The sequence below is a fragment of the Osmerus mordax genome, chromosome 14 (genome assembly GCF_038355195.1).
Source record: "Osmerus mordax isolate fOsmMor3 chromosome 14, fOsmMor3.pri, whole genome shotgun sequence".
Classification (NCBI taxonomy): Eukaryota; Metazoa; Chordata; class Actinopteri; order Osmeriformes; family Osmeridae; genus Osmerus; species Osmerus mordax.
This window is the reverse complement of record NC_090063.1, coordinates 14,844,151-14,862,645: the sequence shown is the minus strand read 5'-3', so window position 1 is coordinate 14,862,645 and position 18,495 is coordinate 14,844,151. Positions and strand designations below refer to the sequence as shown.

The 18,495-nt window shown below is 47.3% G+C and overlaps 2 protein-coding genes across 3 annotated transcripts; both read right to left on the bottom strand.

Moving 5' to 3' along the window:
• Positions 1-2: 2 nt before the first annotated feature.
• c7b (complement component 7b) lies at positions 3-7,452 on the bottom strand. Of its 2 annotated transcripts, none has more exons than XM_067251157.1 (18): positions 7,360-7,452; positions 7,019-7,074; positions 6,778-6,853; positions 6,345-6,486; positions 5,607-5,751; positions 5,227-5,365; positions 4,897-5,025; positions 4,541-4,784; positions 4,035-4,148; positions 3,604-3,770; positions 3,056-3,284; positions 2,533-2,704; positions 2,306-2,393; positions 2,105-2,237; positions 1,689-1,877; positions 1,431-1,533; positions 666-847; positions 3-491 (listed from the first exon to the last, which is right to left on the bottom strand). In XM_067251157.1, exons 1-18 carry the CDS (start codon positions 7,450-7,452, stop codon positions 313-315), a joined length of 2,580 nt encoding a protein of 859 aa, XP_067107258.1. In that variant the 3' UTR covers positions 3-312. The 2 variants fall into 2 exon arrangements, with proteins under 2 accessions (XP_067107258.1, XP_067107257.1); XM_067251156.1 differs by having other exon boundaries at positions 7,320-7,393.
• A 568-nt stretch (positions 7,453-8,020) lies between these two features.
• On the bottom strand, positions 8,021-17,594 carry LOC136957052 (succinyl-CoA:3-ketoacid coenzyme A transferase 1, mitochondrial-like). Its single transcript, XM_067251159.1, has 17 exons — positions 17,496-17,594; positions 16,651-16,759; positions 14,965-15,055; positions 14,575-14,710; positions 13,552-13,701; positions 13,024-13,130; positions 12,768-12,828; positions 12,421-12,528; positions 11,314-11,428; positions 10,935-11,029; positions 10,748-10,796; positions 10,484-10,556; positions 9,624-9,699; positions 9,416-9,505; positions 8,551-8,631; positions 8,326-8,427; positions 8,021-8,157 (listed from the first exon to the last, which is right to left on the bottom strand). The coding sequence occupies exons 1-17, from the start codon at positions 17,592-17,594 to the stop codon at positions 8,122-8,124; spliced, it is 1,578 nt and encodes a 525-aa protein (XP_067107260.1). The 3' UTR covers positions 8,021-8,121.
• Between the last annotated feature and the right edge of the window lie 901 nt (positions 17,595-18,495).

The following is an 18,495-nucleotide window of genomic DNA, read 5'->3' as shown; positions in this document are numbered from 1 at the left end:
TCTATTTTTATTTGCTTTTTTATTATCTTCACTTTTTGCTATTCGAAGTTATTCGAATAGCAAAAACTATATACAGCATGTTAGTATAAAATTAACTAGGATAAGGACACATCACATCTTGCACCATGACAGCTACAGTTCAACACAGGCATGTCACCCAAAGCTTGTTTCATTTTCTCAGTCTATGAAGTTAGCATTAGAGGACCATAGGGGCAGAAGGTCGGTTCAAATCCCCTTATGAACGTCGCTTTGCATAAATGCGTCCACAAACATTAGCATCGTTAACTCACTTAGCAGTACATTTTATTCCTGTCATGGTGGACAGGCATCGATGCCGACCACAGTGATCAGCTCCGCCCTACACCTCCGGGCCCCTGCCTCGCACTCCGTCATCATCACGGCGACGCCACCATCTCCCAAACGGACGCAGAGGTGGTTGGAGTGTTTGGAGCACTTTGCAGGATCCTGACAGACACACTTGGTCGCCGATTCTAAAATGAAACGGATGAGATTTGTGTAGGTGTTAGTTCCGTATTCCCCTCCCTCTATTTCTGTTTCTAATTTTCAATATTTTTCTTCCTCTCTCTTCCTCTATTTCTCTCTTTCTCCCCTCATTCTCTATCTCTCTGTCTCTCACACTCACACACTTGAAAAAAAAAAATCACCATCGCACGTCTCCCCTGATTGGCAGTTTTGGCAGGAAGTGAACTCCCTATTTGGCCAATCACAATCGCTGTCATTGGCAAGTGTGAAACTGCGGCCTAGACAAGTCAGAGACCCGAGCTGGCATATGCCCAGCGTCCTCCTCCGTCCTCCTGGGAGGGTGGCACACAGCAGCATGGAAGGCCTGGCAGAGAGAAACACAACCACACGGGTAGAGCTCAGTGGTAGAGCATTGGACTGCAGATTCAATCACATGGGTAGAGCTCAGTGGTAGAGCATTGGACTGCAGATTCAATCACACGGGTAGAGCTCAGTGGTAGAGCATTGGACTGCAGATTCAACCACATGGGTAGAGCTCAGTGGTAGAGCATTGGACTGCAGATTCAACCACATGGGTAGAGCTCAGTGGTAGAGCATTGGACTGCAGATTCAAACACATGGGTAGAGCTCAGTGGTAGAGCATTGGACTGCAGATTCAACCACATGGGTAGAGCTCAGTGGTAGAGCATTGGACTGCAGATTCAACCACACGGGTAGAGCTCAGTGGTAGAGCATTGGACTGCAGATTCAACCACACGGGTAGAGCTCAGTGGTAGAGCATTGGACTGCAGATTCAAGTAGCTGATTTTAAATAGTCTAGATATTTAAAAAATTACAGTACAACCCCATCGTGTGTTAACAATGTGCAGTGTTATCTAATGTAATACAGACTATCATTTTGGAGAGAACAGATCTGATTCCGATGCGAGAAGAGAGATTGTACTCACTGGCACTGGTTTGGCATTCTGCATACACACACGCCATCTATCTGAATCTCCCAGGGTTTACAGCCCAGCTTGGGTGAGATGGACGTCATAGCCACTGTTGTAACTGTTTCACAGGGAGATACAACTGAGATTAATATCTTTAAAAAAATTGGTAGTTTGATGAAGAATAATCCCATATGGATAAACGGTGGTGTGGAGAGACGGTTGCAGTAGCATGTGGGCTAGTTTGAGAGCAGCCTTGTCAGGCCGGTGTCTTACCCTCTCTACACGTCACCCTCCAGGGGGAGGGAGACCACTGGAGGCTGGAGCTGCAGATCACCTCCCTCTCTCCCTCCAGGGTCATCCCAGAGGGGCAGGACAGGAACACCTTCTCCCCCATCTCATAGGTCGCCTTCATGGGCACGCCTATGACATCACTCTCGAGGGACGGAACTTCGCACGCAGCATCTGGAAAAAGAAGGGGGCGGAGTGAGCTTGGCGGAGCCGCCGGATTGGTCCACAGGTCACAGGGTCGCTGACAAATAGTGAATAAATGTGTAGAGGGGTGTGTGTGTGTGTGTGTGTGTGTGAAGGGGGGGGTGCCCACAGAGCACACACACTGAAAATGGGTTCCACAGACCCAACCACCACACACAGTGTTTACTCTCAGTGTTAGCGTTCCTACGCTTCCCTACGTTTGCATTCCATGTCTGGAGAGTCCCAGCTCTGGCTGTCTGTGCAGGTCGCCATGCGGTCTCCGCTGATGTAGTAGCCGTCTATGCAGGAGTACTCGATGGTTGTGCCCACCAAGTAGTTATCTCTGGGGTTCTGAACACGAAAAAACACATGAATCATTCTGATGCATGGGGCTATACAAATAAAATTTTATCTCTTACCAGGACAAACCCATTCCTCAGGGCTGGAGGGGCGTCGCATTGTTTGGTAGAGTTGACAGGCAAGCCGAAGCAGTGAGGCTCCATCATTCTGGACACAAGCACAGACCACAGTTAAGTAGCTTCACAGTCTGACCTAGCACATAGACCATAGCTAGCCACCGTCTAAGCTAGCATATAGACTTTGTAATCATCTATAACGCTCTAAGACCTGTTGTATAAGTTCTTACTGTAGCTGCTGCAGGTCTGAGTCTTCGCAGGGCTTGAAGTCGCTAGCAGAGCCCACGCAGTGAAGACCCCCTCCTCTAGGGGCCGGGTTGGTGCAGGTACGGCTCCGTGACCTTTGAACCCCAGAGCACGACCCCCAGGAAGACCAGCAGCTCCACCTCCCGTGGATCACACCTGGAGAGAAGCTTCACATGTTAGAACCCTTCTATCGGCCAGTAGAATCATCACCAGAACCTCCAATCAAACAATATAATTATCATTAGAGCCCTTCTATCAACCAATAGAATCATCCCCAGAACTCCTGAACAACAGATTCTACAGTGGACGCACTGGATTTGTTATGTCTATGTTGTAATGCCCCTCTCCTCAATCTATCCAAACATTGCGAACGCACTCCCAAATGTTCTTTCCATCACAACTAGGGTAAGGACAAATGAGCGCCTATCGTCTTGGAATGGCAGGGGGCTTTGCACAGTCACAACACGCCACGAGTGGCACTCCGGCTACAAGGTCCAGCTAGCGTACCGGGCTGCTCTCCCACAACAGTGCCAGCCTGACAGGCAGGGCCCCAGGTGCCAAGCCGGCAGGCACAGCTGCACCGGGTGCCCGTCAGCACAGACTGGCCGTTGTTGGCGCAGGGGGGGCAGTGGCAGGGGTGCTCCTCGGCCAGATACTCCTCCTCGGCTCTCCTCAGGTGGGCCCTCCTCAGCCCCGCACACTGCACCTCCTTCACCAGCGCGTGGAGCGGGAGCACCTGCAGGAGCGCACGGCACCGGAGGAGACACGTCTGTGAGTGTCGTCTCCACAATCATGACAATCATGATATTCATATTAACGACGATAAAGCATTTTATTTATAGGGCACCCGTCATTGTGGAGGCAGTTTCCGTGGGTGTGGTCTTATTTGTGATAAATAACGATCATAGCAATGATATTAATAATAATAATAATAAAGCTAGGAGTGCTATTATCCATCCATCCATCCAGGGACCAAGATGTGGAATAAAACAGTGTCTAAAACAGACACCTACAGTAAATTACCAAAATACCAAAGTCTAAGCGGACTACTGTACCTTAGGTTTGATGAGCACAGGGAAGTCCTTGACAGACCGAGCCCATCTGTCGTATTGATCTCCGTTGGCTTCTGGGTTGTCCAGATCCAGAACACTGAGACTGGGCATGAAGGACGTGGCTCCGCCCACAACGTTGGTCTTCACACGTAGCTTGTTGTTGCTATACGCTGCACACAGAGCAGTGAGTTAACAGTAGTGTTTGTTGTTAATTCAGACCAAATCAACAGACCTATTTCATTTAGACCTGTTCGATTCAGACCTGTTCAATTCAGACCTGTTCGATTCAGACCTGTTCGATTCAGACCTGTTCGATTCAGACCTGTTCAATTCAGACCTATTCGATTCAGAGCTATTTAGAGCAGTTTAGTGGCTTATTACACTTCAGTTGTGGTATTATTGTGTGCTGATATGAATCGTATTGGGGAACTCACCACTGGAAGACTTGAGCGCCTCCACAAGTTTTTCACAAGTGGTCTTGTCCTTTTTTCTGAGCAGGCGACGTTTCACAGTCCTCCAACATCGCTGGTATTCTCTATCTGTGGTTCCTTTGTGTAGAAGAAGAGAACAGCTCATTTTGCATCCCTTTCTTAGACTGCAGTTTCCTTTTAAGTTTAAATGTGGTTATCACGAGGACCCAAGACTGAGACAGAAGTGGAGTCCTAAACGAGCAGAAAGTCAGAATATGGACTGCACTAGCAGCCCTAAGCCGGCGACACGCTGAGCTGTTCATCATCAGAAGAATGGGATTTATTCGCCATGAAAGTTTGCACAGACAAGGAATTTGCTTTGGCAGGAAGGTGCATACAATAAACATATACCTAAAATTTTAATATGTGGACTATCTATACTAAGGGTACATAAACTAGCAGTACTAAGTGGGATTAGAATAGAATTAAATATACAATAAAATAAAATATAAACCAGTAATCATGCTTACTGGTTTCTTTCAAGGCCTCGTTGTCAAGCTCCAGGAGGACCTGGTACTGCCCCCCGAGGGCCCCCTCTGAGAGGTAGTGGGTCCCGTAGGTCTGCAGGAGTGAGCGGTAGGCCGGGTAGTCATACGTGAGCGGTAGGGAGGCCAGGGCCTTCCAGAACCCCTCGGCAAGGTTCAGGTACTGGGGGGCCGAGTTCTGGAACTGGGCCAGCTCCACTGTGTTCCTCAGGATGATCAGTTTGTAGGACTGGAGGGAGGGAGAAGGATGGATTATGGGTAGAACTCCGAGGAATGATACCTCAGAGTCTCCAAACAGGGTGTGTTACAGTGTAGTAGTGAAAGCTGTGGCGCAGACAGACCTTGTCCTTGTCCAGCTCGTTGTGGAAGGTGCGACGGTCGTGTCCCCACGAGGCATCGTTCTGGAGGTGTTGCATGTAGGTCCATGAGCTCTCGTACGACTCCTCAGAGAAGTCATGGTCTACCTGCACCTGAGGACGGGGAACAGACATGAGGTCAGTACCCACAGTCAGTGCTGATCTATAGGTATCTGTCAAGCCCTCTGTGACATTACTTGTAAAACATTTTTAAAAGGTAATAGCCTACAGACCAAATTGATGGTTCGCACCTACAGGCTATTATAAATATGAGATGAGAATTATATGAGATTGCGGTGGTTTAACACGACAGACCTGGAAGTTGTATTTGATGAGATTGAGAGGCAGTCTGTAGATGGTCTGACTGTCTCCGCTGAACACCTTCCTGCACTGGCCCCCAAAGCTGAGTGTGTTGATGACAGGAGCCCTGAGCTCGCCCGACAGCAGGTCGTAGCTGGCAGGCGTGAAAGCACAACTTCACACTGGGGCACCACAGCCAAAATGCTCTTCAACTATTGTTCGATAATAATAATAATGTACAATCTATAACCTCTTGATCTGCTACCACACTGAGCTGTACCCTATCTACCCTGCAGTTTGACTTCATAGACAAGCTATAACTGAAATTTAAACATATACATTTGTAGTGAAATAAGGTTATACGTATTACAATTAATGTGATTTTTTCTTCTTACCCTCTGCCAGTGATGTCGGCACTGGGTGGAGTCTGGTCGAGGTCGCACACCTCAAGGGTCTCGTTGGCGTCGCATCTCCTCTCGTCGGAGCCGTCCTCACAGTCCTGGTCCCCGTTGCACAGCAGGGAGGGACTCACACACTGGTCTGGAAGACACACATGCATCATCAGGAAGATGGTGGACAGATGGTAGACCGACATTCATTCACTCTCACATTCATTAAATCTGTACATGTTTTTCTTTGTAAAAACCCAGTGGGGAGAAACAGCATGAGTCCTTCTTAGCAAGCCAGCAGAATGTGCTGGAAACTACACGGCTGCTCCGAATGATGAAACGAGAGGCCTGGTCTGTAAGTCCCGTATTATACTGGTGAAGGAATGTCCGACCTCTCTGGCCAACAGCGCCCCCTAGACCAGGGAAGGTGTCAAGGTGCCAGGGGTACCAACTTGTGGGCATGAGAGAAGATTTATTTCTTAAATAAATAATAAAGTTCGATTTTTTTTCCGCAAATATGGATGTCATTGTAACATTTATCGTCTCATCGTCACCCAATTAGAATAAAACTGGTACTCATAAAACTCATCACCTCCCTAATCAGTTTCATTGTTATTCTTTCCCACCTTTAGTAGAAAAAAACAGAGTACTGTACTGTAGCAGTATCAGTATTAATACATACTCTGTTCCATAACAGTTCCATAACACTTGGTTTCAGGTTACTGTAATGAATGGGTAGAGTACCTGAACCACAGCGGAACCTTTCTCCACAGCCGTCGGCCAGGGGACATGCTTTCTTGGGAACACATGCTTGTCTTTGGATGGGCTCTCCTGAACATGGTGCACCTCCATACTGGGCGTACGCCTGCACAGGACGGCTCCGCACCTGGGAACACAACACTGAGGATGACTGTGTGTGTTTCTGTGTGTGGGTGTGAAAGGTAGAAGAGAGGGTGAGAGAGAGAGAGAGAGAGAGATAGGGAGACAGAAGTACACCAGAAAGAGAAAGATAGTGAGGAGAGGGGCATGAAACAAAGGGAGGGAAGAGAGAAGGAGAGCGAGTGAGGGAGAGATATGAAGGGAACCGGTGTGGGTGTGTGGGTGTGCGGGTGTGCGGGTGTGTGGGTGGGTGTGTGGGTGTGTGGGTGTGTGGGTGTGTGGGTGTGTGGGTGGGTACCTGTGTGCTGAAGCAGCCATCACATTCTGACCACTCTCCATAAGGACCCCATTGGCAGTTCACAGGCTGCTGACAGCTGGAGGAGGAAGGAAGATAGACCAATACAGTTACACTCAGCTCCCATCTAGCTAGCTACAACATTGGCCACAGCACAACGTTGGCAACAGTACGATAGCTGTTAGCTACAGTATGTCAGTGTACGACACCAAGCTGAGGAAGCAGGGATGATGTCCAGTCGTACCGGATGTGTGAGACGTAGAACAGCAGCAGCCAGGGTAGAGCCACGTTCACCTGCCACTACGGGAGAGCATGAGGAACAACCGTGATCGTCACAGTCAGGATCTACCAAACACCATGTTTACAGGTTCCACAAAGTTACAAATGACAAGTGACAGAGACATAGCTTGATCATCCAACAGTCAATACAATAAAATATGGTCATTCTAAAATACAATTGTGTTGTATTATTTAGTTTACAGTATGCTATCATTTGTGCTCCCTATGCAGTCTTAGAAAAATAATGGTAACAAAGTTTTGCTTACCTTCATGATGACCGCAGAGACAGTTCCCCTTCAGAGAGACTGAGACCGTGTTGGTGTGTTGTCCTCTCTCAGAGAGACCCAGTTCATATACCACCCACAGCTTGGAAAACATCGTGACCCAGAGTTCTGGCATCCCACTGGAAACACATTGTTCCCACCACCCATTTCCAAACCGCTTCCCCTCTCCCGACCATGCCCCCCTTTTGTCTCATCATGAATGGGACCATTGTGCCACAGTTCCAGCCCCAAGGCCACTCATTATCTATGCTCTATGCTTTCAGCTACTGGATATCTGTTTATTTCCAGTCAAATAAGTGTGTCAGAGATTCAGTGTTGTGTTTTGAGATGGACGGGTTGAAGATTATCTATGTAAAGCTTTACTGATGTCAACGGTTCTTTTTGCAGTTGCCTCGTCTGTGCGTTTCGGGCGAGTTGAGTGATTTAGTTTTTTCTGTTGGCATAACATCTGGAACGTTGTGAATTAACCCACATGCATTCTCAGGCATGAAATTGTATGAGACACAACACCAGATAAATCAACAACAAGCAGGCTTTTGTCATCCAAAATAGAAAACATTGTTTCATAATTTACTGAACACATGCTACAACATTTTAAATGTAACTCAACCCTTTGAGACACACTGCTATTGTAGCGTAAAAAGCAAGTAACTCTAAATTCATGAGCCTTTCAATGTTGCTTGTTTATTCCAGGTTCATGACAGGAATGTCTTAGTATGGGGTGAGTTTAGTTCAGTGATAGAGTATTTCTAGTTTCAATGAAGTTCTGTTGTCGGATTTTGCTTCAGATTTGTGGCATTGGTTTCAAGCTTGGGGACACCTGATAAAGCACAAACAGAGAAACCGAAATAAGGTGAGTCATGCACTGTTAGGTCAGTACAGAACATTTTCTGCTGATATCATGTTCCATCTCGACAGTCACTGAATTATGGAACAAGGCAGTCGGTGCTGTCAGTAAAAGGGTGATCAGTAATGAAAACAAACTCACAGCAAAGTCTGATCCTGTGAATTTCCTGATTTGCTCTAGGCTTAGCCCCTCCCATAACTCCACCAGAGTGAGCCCATTGGTTCTGTCAACATCAAAGACAGCCTAAAAACAAATAGTGAAAACAACATTTTCTCAGTATGTGTGTTTTAGAGTAAATATGATAAGTTTTGTGGATGCTTCTTATAATCAAATAGTGACTTATTGACTTTTTACAGTATTTTTCACCTTCTCTGTAATGATGCGATCCACACACTGCTTTCCTGTCAGAGGGAGAGTGCACTTCTCCAGGATTTTGTGTTTGCCTCCCTAGGACAGAGGTGAGATGAGGTAATCTACGCCACACACATGGCAGAGTGTATACTACCTTGGCAGTGTATACTACCTTGGCAGAGTGTATTCTACCTTGGCAGAGTGTATACTACCTTGGCAGAGTGTATTCTACCTTGGCAGAGTGTACACTACCTTGGCAGAGTGTACACTACCTTGGCAGAGTGTATACAACCGTGGCAGTGTATACTACCTTGGCAGTGTATATTACTTTGGCAGAGTGTACACTACCTTGGCAGTGTATACTACCTTGGCAGTGTATATTACTTTGGCAGAGTGTATACTACCTTGGCAGTGTATACTACCTTGGCAGTGTATATTACTTTGGCAGAGTGTATACTACCTTGGCAGAGTATACTACCTTGGCAGTGTATATTACTTTGGCAGAGTGTATTCTACCTTGGCAGAGTGTATACTACCTTGGCAGTGTATATTACTTTGGCAGAGTGTATACTACCTTGGCAGAGTATACTACCTTGGCAGAGTGTATACTACCTTGGCAGTGTATACTACCTTGGCAGTGTATATTACTTTGGCAGAGTGTATACTACCTTGGCAGTATATACTACCTTGGCAGAGTCTATACTACTTTGGCTGAGTATACACTACCTTGTCAGAGTGTACACTACCTTGGCAGAGTGCTCCATCGTCAAGAGTGTACACACTACCGCAGTGTACACTACCTTGTCAGAGTGTACACTACCTTGTCAGAGTGTACACTACCTTGGCAGAGTATACACTACCTTGTCAGAGTGTACACTACCTTGGCAGAGTGCTCCATCGTCAAGACCACTCTGGTTCCTGGGCAGGCCACCAGGTCCATTGCTCCTCCCATCCCCTTCACCATCTTCCCCTGCGGAAAAGCAATTGGTCAAATGTGTGTGTTGACGTTGGCGGGTTATTGAACACACATCTGCCTGTGTGGTGTTGAGTGGGTGTTCCTCAGCATTGGGACCGTCCTAAGAGCTCACCGGGATCATCCAGTTGGCCAGGTCTCCATACTGTGACACCTGCATGGCTCCTAGCATAGTCAGGTCAACATGACCGCTGGGAACACAAAGGAGAACACCTGGGTTATACCGTGAGAACACCTGGGTTATACTGGGAGAACACCTGGGTTATACCGTGAGAACACCTGGGTTATACTGGGAGAACACCTGGGTTATACCGTGAGAACACCTGGGTTATACTGGGAGAACACCTGGGTTATACCGTGAGAACACCTGGGTTATACTGGGAGAACACCTGGGTTATACTGGGAGAACACCTGGGTTATACCGTGAGAACACCTGGGTTATACTGGGAGAACACCTGGGTTATACTGGGAGAACAACTGGGTTATACCGTGAGAACAGCTGGGTTATACTGGGAGAACACCTGGGTTATACCGTGAGAACACCTGGGTTATACTGGGAGAACACCTGGATTATACTGGGAGAACACCTGGGTTATACTGGGAGAACACCTGGGTTATACCGTGAGTACACCTGGGTTATACTGGGAGAACACCTGGGTTATACTGGGAGAACACCTGGGTTATACTGGGAGAACACCTGGGTTATACCGTGAGTACACCTGGGTTATACTGGGAGAACACCTGGGTTATACTGGGAGAACACCTGGGTTATACTGGGAGAACACCTGGGTTATACTGGGAGAACACCTGGGTTATACCGTGAGAACACCTGGGTTATACTGGGAGAACACCTGGGTTATACTGGGAGAACACCTGGGTTATACCGTGAGAACAGCTGGGATATACTGGGAGATCATCTGGGTTATCCTGGAAGAAGGAAAGGTAGTTAGTGAGAGACGATGTTTGGGCACTCACCCTCGGATCATAGCAAAGGACTCCTCACTGGAGAAGAAGGAAGCACCCGGAAGCACAGTGACCGTCTCTTTACCTACAAACACACACTTAAAGACATCACACAATCTCTTTACCTACAAACACACACTTTGAATGCACATGATGGACAACTACTATAAGCATAAAGGTCATAAAGAGGATGATGTAAGCAGGGCTTGAAATTAACCGTCAAAAAAACCTTAGTTGCGAGCCCTGGATGTAATAAAAAAGTGAGATGTGCAAGACCTGCATTGATGAGGTCCGGGTCTACTTCACTCTCTGTAGGATAAGGACCCTACAGAACACAATGACACACACACACACAATCACAGTGTCAACAACAAGGAGTGTGTCGTTTTCTGAATGTTAAAAAGGTACACAGGGTCACTTCCTCCAAACACAGTGACATCATCAAAAGACCAAGGTTCCTCACCAATCCCAGAAGGCCGTTCTCACTCTGAAGATGAACAGTGATATCTGGGCTAATGTAATTGCTGGCCAGCATGGGGATACCAATACCAAGGTTAACTGAAGTTAGATACTTTCAAGGAACCATTTAACCCAACTCACGTGTCTTAATACAAAGCATGCAATTTTTATACTGCATGAAAGGTTTTATACATAATATAATAGATTTTATCATGGAACCAGGAATAAATAAATACAGAACATTACTTGGCTCTAACAGAAACACAGTTAGAACTATGCACTTCTGATCCTTGATTATCTGCTGTAGCTTCCTTGGTTCACTGTGTAACAGTTTGTTTATCCTGGAGCCAGTCGTGCAGACAGTCCAAAGGTCAGAAGGATACCATACATTCCATCCTGGAACTCCAGGGCGGCCCGTCGGATGATCCTCTCCCTCACCACGTCCGCCTCCCGCCTGGGCTTGGGGCTCTCCTTTGGGCACCTCTGGATGGTCCTCTTCTGCATGAGACGACAAGGGACAGAGGGGATGAGATGTTACTTTATTTCTATAGTCCCTTTTACAAGCCATGTCCCGGAGTGCTTCAAATTGAGCTGTGGGTGATACAGAGAGCCAACCTAAACCCTCAGAGAAGACAAGGACACCTGGGAGGACCAGTTCACCACAGGCTCGGGGGTCAGTCAGTCATCTAGCCGGTGAGTCAGTTAGCCGGTGAGTCTGTTAGCCGGTGAGTCAGTTAGCCGGTGAGTCAGTTAACCGGTGAGTCAGTTATCCGGTGAGTCAGTTATCCAGTGAGTCAGTTAACCAGTGAGCCAGTGAGTCAGTTAACCAGTGAGTCAGTTATCCAGTGAGTCAGTTAGCCAGTGAGTCAGTTATCCAGTGAGTCAGTTAGCCAGTGAGTCAGTTATCCAGTGAGTCAGTTAGCCGGTGAGTCAGTTAGCCGGTGAGTCAGTTAGCCGGTGAGTCAGTTAACCAGTGAGTCAGTTAGCCAGTGAGTCAGTTAGCCAGTGAGTCAGTTATCCAGTGAGTCAGTTAGCCAGTGAGTCAGTTATCCAGTGAGTCAGTTAGCCGGTGAGTCAGTTAGCCGGTGAGTCAGTTATCCAGTGAGTCAGTTAACCAGTGAGTCAGTTAGCCAGTGAGTCAGTTAGCCAGTGAGTCAGTTATCCAGTGAGTCAGTTAACCAGTGAGTCAGTTAACCAGTGAGTCAGTTAACCACTCAGTCAGCCAGTGCGGTAGTCAGTCCGTCAGGGTGAGTAATCAGCGATTAGTAAAGGAGAAACACCTCTGACGCTGGCTCCGAGGCCAGCCTCACCTCTGAAACCAGCCTCACCTCTGAAACCAGCCTCACCTCTGAAACCAGCCTCACCTCTGAAACCAGCCTCACCTCTGAAACCAGCCTCACCTCTGAAACCAGCCTCACCTCTGAAACCAGCCTCACCTCTGAAACCAGCCTCACCTCTGAAACCAGCCTCACCTCTGAAACCAGCCTCACCTCAATCCTCTTCTCATAGGCCTCTCCCTTTACGATCCTGTCCACATAGATACTGGGGACATGGATGTCCTCAGCTGCAAACGTCCCCACCTCCACCACCTCCTCCACCTGTCGGCATGGAACAGCAGGAAGGGGCACTGGGAGTATTCAGGTCATTTACATTCAGTCATTTAGCAGACGCTCTTATCCAGAGCGACTTACAGTAAGTACAGGGACATTCCCCCCGAGGCAAGTAGGGTGAAGTGCCTTGCCCAAGGACACAATGTCATTTGGCACAGCCGGGAATCGAAACTGGCAATCTTCAGATTGTTAGCCCGATTTCCTTGATGATTTACATGAACACTAACCTCTACTATGGTGATTTTAGCTGCTTTGCACATGGGCAGGTTGAAGTTCCTGGCAGTTTTTCTGTGGAAATAATACCACAGAAACACACGTCAGAAGGGGACAGTTCTTATCTCGTAAATACTGACCTCTTGTGGACACTATTTGTACTGACACTAACAAAATATATTGCAGTCAGGTAAGGAGAAACATTTATTAATCATACGATGTGAGGCACGCGTGCAGGGAGTGACGTGTCCCATGAGATGAACCCTTCACCTGAAAACAAGGTTTCCAGCTCTGTCAGCTTTCCAGGCTTTGACCAGAGCAAAGTCACCTGTGATCGCTCTCTCCATCACATAGTGTACACCATTAAACTCCCTCACCTGCAACCAATATGACATGTAAGGTTCAAGTCAATAATAATAATAATAATACTACTAACATTATAAACGATCATTTAAATAACCATAATATTAATAACAATCCAACTTGTACTCCTCCTACTAATCCTACTAGTCCTCACTGAAGACTACTGGTTCTGTGTGATGTTCTGTATTTTGTATATTGTAAAGGGGTCAGATGGCTGAGCGGTTAGGGAATCGGGCTATTAATCAAAAGGTTGCCAGTTTGATTCCTGGCCGTGCAAAATTATGTTGTGTCCTTGGGCAAGGCACTTCACCCTACTTGCCTCGGGGGGAATGTCCCTGTACTTACTGTAAGTTGCTCTGGATAAGAGCGTCTGCTAAATGACTAAATGTAAATGTATTCATACAATATACAGATGCGGGGGTGGGGTGTCCGCACCTCTCGGGGTATGCTGGCGATGGCCACGCTGCCGTCAGGATGGTATCTGATGGGCGAGCCCCCCTCTTGGACGAGGGTGCCATAGCCTGTGGGCGTGAAGAAGGCAGGGATTCCTGCCCCTCCCGCTCGCACCCTCTCTGCCAGAGTACCCTGCAGGGGACGGTATACCAGCATGACGACAATATTGTAATAATCTAAACCAGGGGTTCCCAATCCTGGTCCTCGGGCCTCTCTACCCTGCATGTTTCCCTGCTCCAACACACCTGATTCAAATGCATGTGTGTTGGAGCAGGGAAACATCTAAAACATGCATTCTGCAGGGAGGCCCGAGGACCAGGATTGGGAACCCCTGATCTAAACTATAAAGGCAGAAACCAATGTATTCATTCTATTCACGCAAAGAGATGTTGTCATGGTATGAAAGCAGTAAATCCTAGTAGTCGTACCAGTATTGTGAACACCACATATTCATTAGCTTTAGGTGTAATACTGTGTTCATGGTTGGTAAACAGAATACACCGCCAAGTAAGTAAAACCAAAACAGCAAAAGACTGAGTGAATACGAAACCATGACAACAGCGGTGTGCCAACCATTTTAAAAAGTCAGAGAAAAACTACCTCAAGAACACTAATAGGTTAGTGTAGTTAACAAAAAAAAATTGTCAAGATAATACCTCCTTCTTTAGAGATAATAACGGACATTATCTGAGTATTATGGGATGAGTATAGCTCAGAGGTAGAGCGTGAGACTGCAGGTCAACAGACCACAGGTTCCACTGCATGCCGCTTTGGATAACAGCGTCAGTATAGACATGACTAGAATACATATATTTATATATTTGACAATCTACACTTCCCGAGATGGCTTCAAATTTCTGCACACCGGTATTTACCCCTTCTATCGCTCACACACAAACACTCTCTCTCTTTCTCTCTCTCACGCACACACACAAACACACTCTCTCACACAAACACACTGTCTCTCACACAGTGTAAAACAGGATGTCCTGTATTGAGTCTGACCTGGGGAGTGAGCTCGACCTCCAGCTCCCCTGAGAGGTACTGTCTCTCGAACTCTGCGTTCTCCCCAACGTACGATGAGATCATCCTCCTGATCTGATTGGTCCTCAGCAGCAGACCCAGACCAAAGTTATCCACCCTGGATCCACACAGCAGGGAACATCAGTATGAAGCTGACTGCATTTACTAACCAACACACAAACGCATGCATAGTACCCTTTTAAAACACAAATTAAAACACATTCTCTCGCACACACACACATTAACTCTCACTCTCTCTCTATCACACACACAAAACATTCTCTCTCACACACACACACATGCTCTCTCACACACTTTCTCTCTCTCACACACACACGCACACACACATATTGTCTACTGTGGTTTCTTTACCCAGCATTGTTGCTGACTGCAGTGATCCCCTTCACCCCAGTCTTTAACAAACTTCCTATCAGGTTCTCCGGTATCCCACACAATCCAAATCCTGAAACATTCCAGACAGTCACATTGTGGTATGTGATGTGTTGTTGTGTTTGTGTGCTGCTGCTTGTGGGGCTGGTGGTCTGTGTTGCTGTGTGTGGGGATGGTGGTCTGTGATGCTGTGTGTGGGGATGGTGGTCTGTGTTGCTGTGTGTGGGGATGGTGGTCTGTGATGCTGTGTGTGGGGATGGTGGTCTGTGATGCTGTGTGTGGGGATGGTGGTCTGTGATGCTGTGTGTGGGGATGGTGGTCTGTGTTGCTGTGTGTGGGGATGGTGGTCTGTGATGCTGTGTGTGGGGCTGGTGGTCTGTGATGCTGTGTGTGGGGATGGTGGTCTGTGATGCTGTGTGTGGGGATGGTGGTCTGTGTTGCTGTGCGTGGGGATGGTGGTCTGTGATGCTGTGTGTGGGGATGGTGGTCTGTGATGCTGTGTGTGGGGATGGTGGTCTGTGATGCTGTGTGTGGGGATGGTGGTCTGTGATGCTGTGTGTGGGGATGGTGGTCTGTGTTGCTGTGTGTGGGGATGGTGGTCTGTGTTGCTGTGTGTGGGGATGGTGGTCTGTGATGCTGTGTGTGGGGATGGTGGTCTGTGATGCTGTGTGTGGGGCTGGTGGTCTGTGTTGCTGTGTGTGGGGCTGGTGGTCTGTGATGCTGTGTGTGGGGATGGTGGTCTGTGTTGCTGTGTGTGGGGATGGTGGTCTGTGATGCTGTGTGTGGGGCTGGTGGTCTGTGATGCTGTGTGTGGGGCTGGTGGTCTGTGTTGCTGTGTGTGGGGCTGGTGGTCTGTGATGCTGTGTGTGGGGATGGTGGTCTGTGATGCTGTGTGTGGGGATGGTGGTCTGTGTTGCTGTGTGTGGGGATGGTGGTCTGTGTTGCTGTGTGTGGGGATGGTGGTCTGTGATGCTGTGTGTGGGGATGGTGGTCTGTGATGCTGTGTGTGGGGATGGTGGTCTGTGATGCTGTGTGTGGGGCTGGTGGTCTGTGTTGCTGTGTGTGGGGATGGTGGTCTGTGATGCTGTGTGTGGGGATGGTGGTCTGTGTTGCTGTGTGTGGGGATGGTGGTCTGTGTTGCTGTGTGTGGGGATGGTGGTCTGTGTTGCTGTGTGTGGGGATGGTGGTCTGTGATGCTGTGTGTGGGGATGGTGGTCTGTGATGCTGTGTGTGGGGCTGGTGGTCTGTGTTGCTGTGTGTGGGGCTGGTGGTCTGTGATGCTGTGTGTGGGGATGGTGGTCTGTGTTGCTGTGTGTGGGGATGGTGGTCTGTGATGCTGTGTGTGGGGCTGGTGGTCTGTGATGCTGTGTGTGGGGCTGGTGGTCTGTGTTGCTGTGTGTGGGGCTGGTGGTCTGTGATGCTGTGTGTGGGGATGGTGGTCTGTGATGCTGTGTGTGGGGATGGTGGTCTGTGTTGCTGTGTGTGGGGATGGTGGTCTGTGTTGCTGTGTGTGGGGATGGTGGTCTGTGATGCTGTGTGTGGGGATGGTGGTCTGTGATGCTGTGTGTGGGGCTGGTGGTCTGTGTTGCTGTGTGTGGGGATGGTGGTCTGTGATGCTGTGTGTGGGGATGGTGGTCTGTGTTGCTGTGTGTGGGGATGGTGGTCTACCTCCCACAAGCAGCGTTGAACCATCTGGGATGTCCCTCACCGCGTCGGCAGGGTCAGAGTAGAAGACAGCTTGTCTGGGGCAGGAGGTAGACAGGTGACGACCGCACACCTGGGGAGGGACGACACACCCGCTCACTGAAAGCTTTCCAGTTCATTTGCTGTTTGCAACAAGTATTAGCTAGCGATTGGCTAGCGGTGTGACTAGCAATAATCCTGAAGGATTGTGAAAAAAAGTCTCAAGTGACAAACTTTGTACGGATACCATTCAGTTTTGTCAGAAAATTTTAGGGCACGTTAATATAATAAGAAAAAATATTTCAGTGCAGGAAAAACTATATATTTTGGATTTGGAAATACAATCCTTGTATATGGGAAAAGTAAGCCTTCCAAATCTAAGAAATTGTTAACGTTTAGATCTCTAAAATGGACTATTTTTTACTAAGATTTCCCATGTGCACCTCAGCAAAGTTTGTGAATATTTTACCAGTGAATCATTAACTTGACCCTCCACCCTGCAGACAGATGCTTGCCCAGAAATGGAGGTTGTCTCTCGCTAGAAATGTAATGAGCACAAGCTTGACAGCTTGAAGTAAATTATACTATTGCTAAGTGGTGGTATTGATCAATTTACCTCACACTTATCCTTGACAAAGGAGGAAAAAGGAGAAAAGCTTTCAACTACTTCAGTCACTTAAAATAGCCTTCGACATTTTCACATTAAGAAATTACTGTAAGATACAGTTATGAAAGACCCACAGCCATGTGCTTGGAGCACCACAGTCAAATTAGGCACTGTAATTAATTATTCAAAGGGATTATTCAAAGCACTTAAAATATCTTCCTACCTTTGCATCTTGCATAAAGTTGGGTCCTCTATGTCTGCTGAGCAGGAATACATTTCTGTATAATTCCTCTGATCTGGAGAGAATTTTGAAGGACGCCATGGGTAGGCTCTGTTGTGTGTCTTTTTGGACAGCAGGAAGGAGGTTAATGACCCCTGGCAGGTACCGTTACACAGACTCAAAACACAGGAAGCAGTTTCATGGAATGCAAAGATATGAATAATGTGGTGGGAACTCTTTATCTGAATGTAATGGGGGGGAAAACTGCCTTCTGAGCAAGTGAAACAAGCAATTGTTTCGTATGCCCTTTCAGGAACACATTAAGTCACCTGGTGGCTGTTTACTCATTTGATATGTGGACCTAATTAAAATAGTACAGGGGTAAGAAGAGAGAGAATGAGGGAGCGGGAGAGTGTGTGGTGGTGGTAGGACCCAAACACAGGAGTTTGCCAGGTAGAGCACCAAACAAGGGTTTATTCTTGATAATAGGGAAACATACAGGGTATTCACAGTAACAAGGGTTAAGACAAGACCAAGACTGGACACAAAACTGGAACCTAAATACACAGAACCAAACAAGATACAGGTGGACATGATAATACTAACCAGAACTGAAACCACTCAACGAGACAGTTCAAGTTCGTTCAAGTCTTTTATTGTCAGATACACAGAACAACACAAGTTCAGACTGGGCACTGAAATTCTTGGGACAAGACAAAGCAAGGCAACCTGGAATTACATAACATATACGTATTCAGTTTTAACATCTATAGATTACATATATGATAAGCTAAACTATAATAAACCTCCTAAATAGACAAAATAATATACAATATACAGTACAGTAGCCTATACTAAATCTCAAATACACATAATAACCTATACCTACCTTATAAACCCCTACTAACAAGTTGGGTAGAATTAGTGCAATAGTGCAATATTGCTGATAGTGCAATCAGTAGCTGAAAGTGACAGTGTGTGAAGTGGCTAGTGAGTAGTGTAT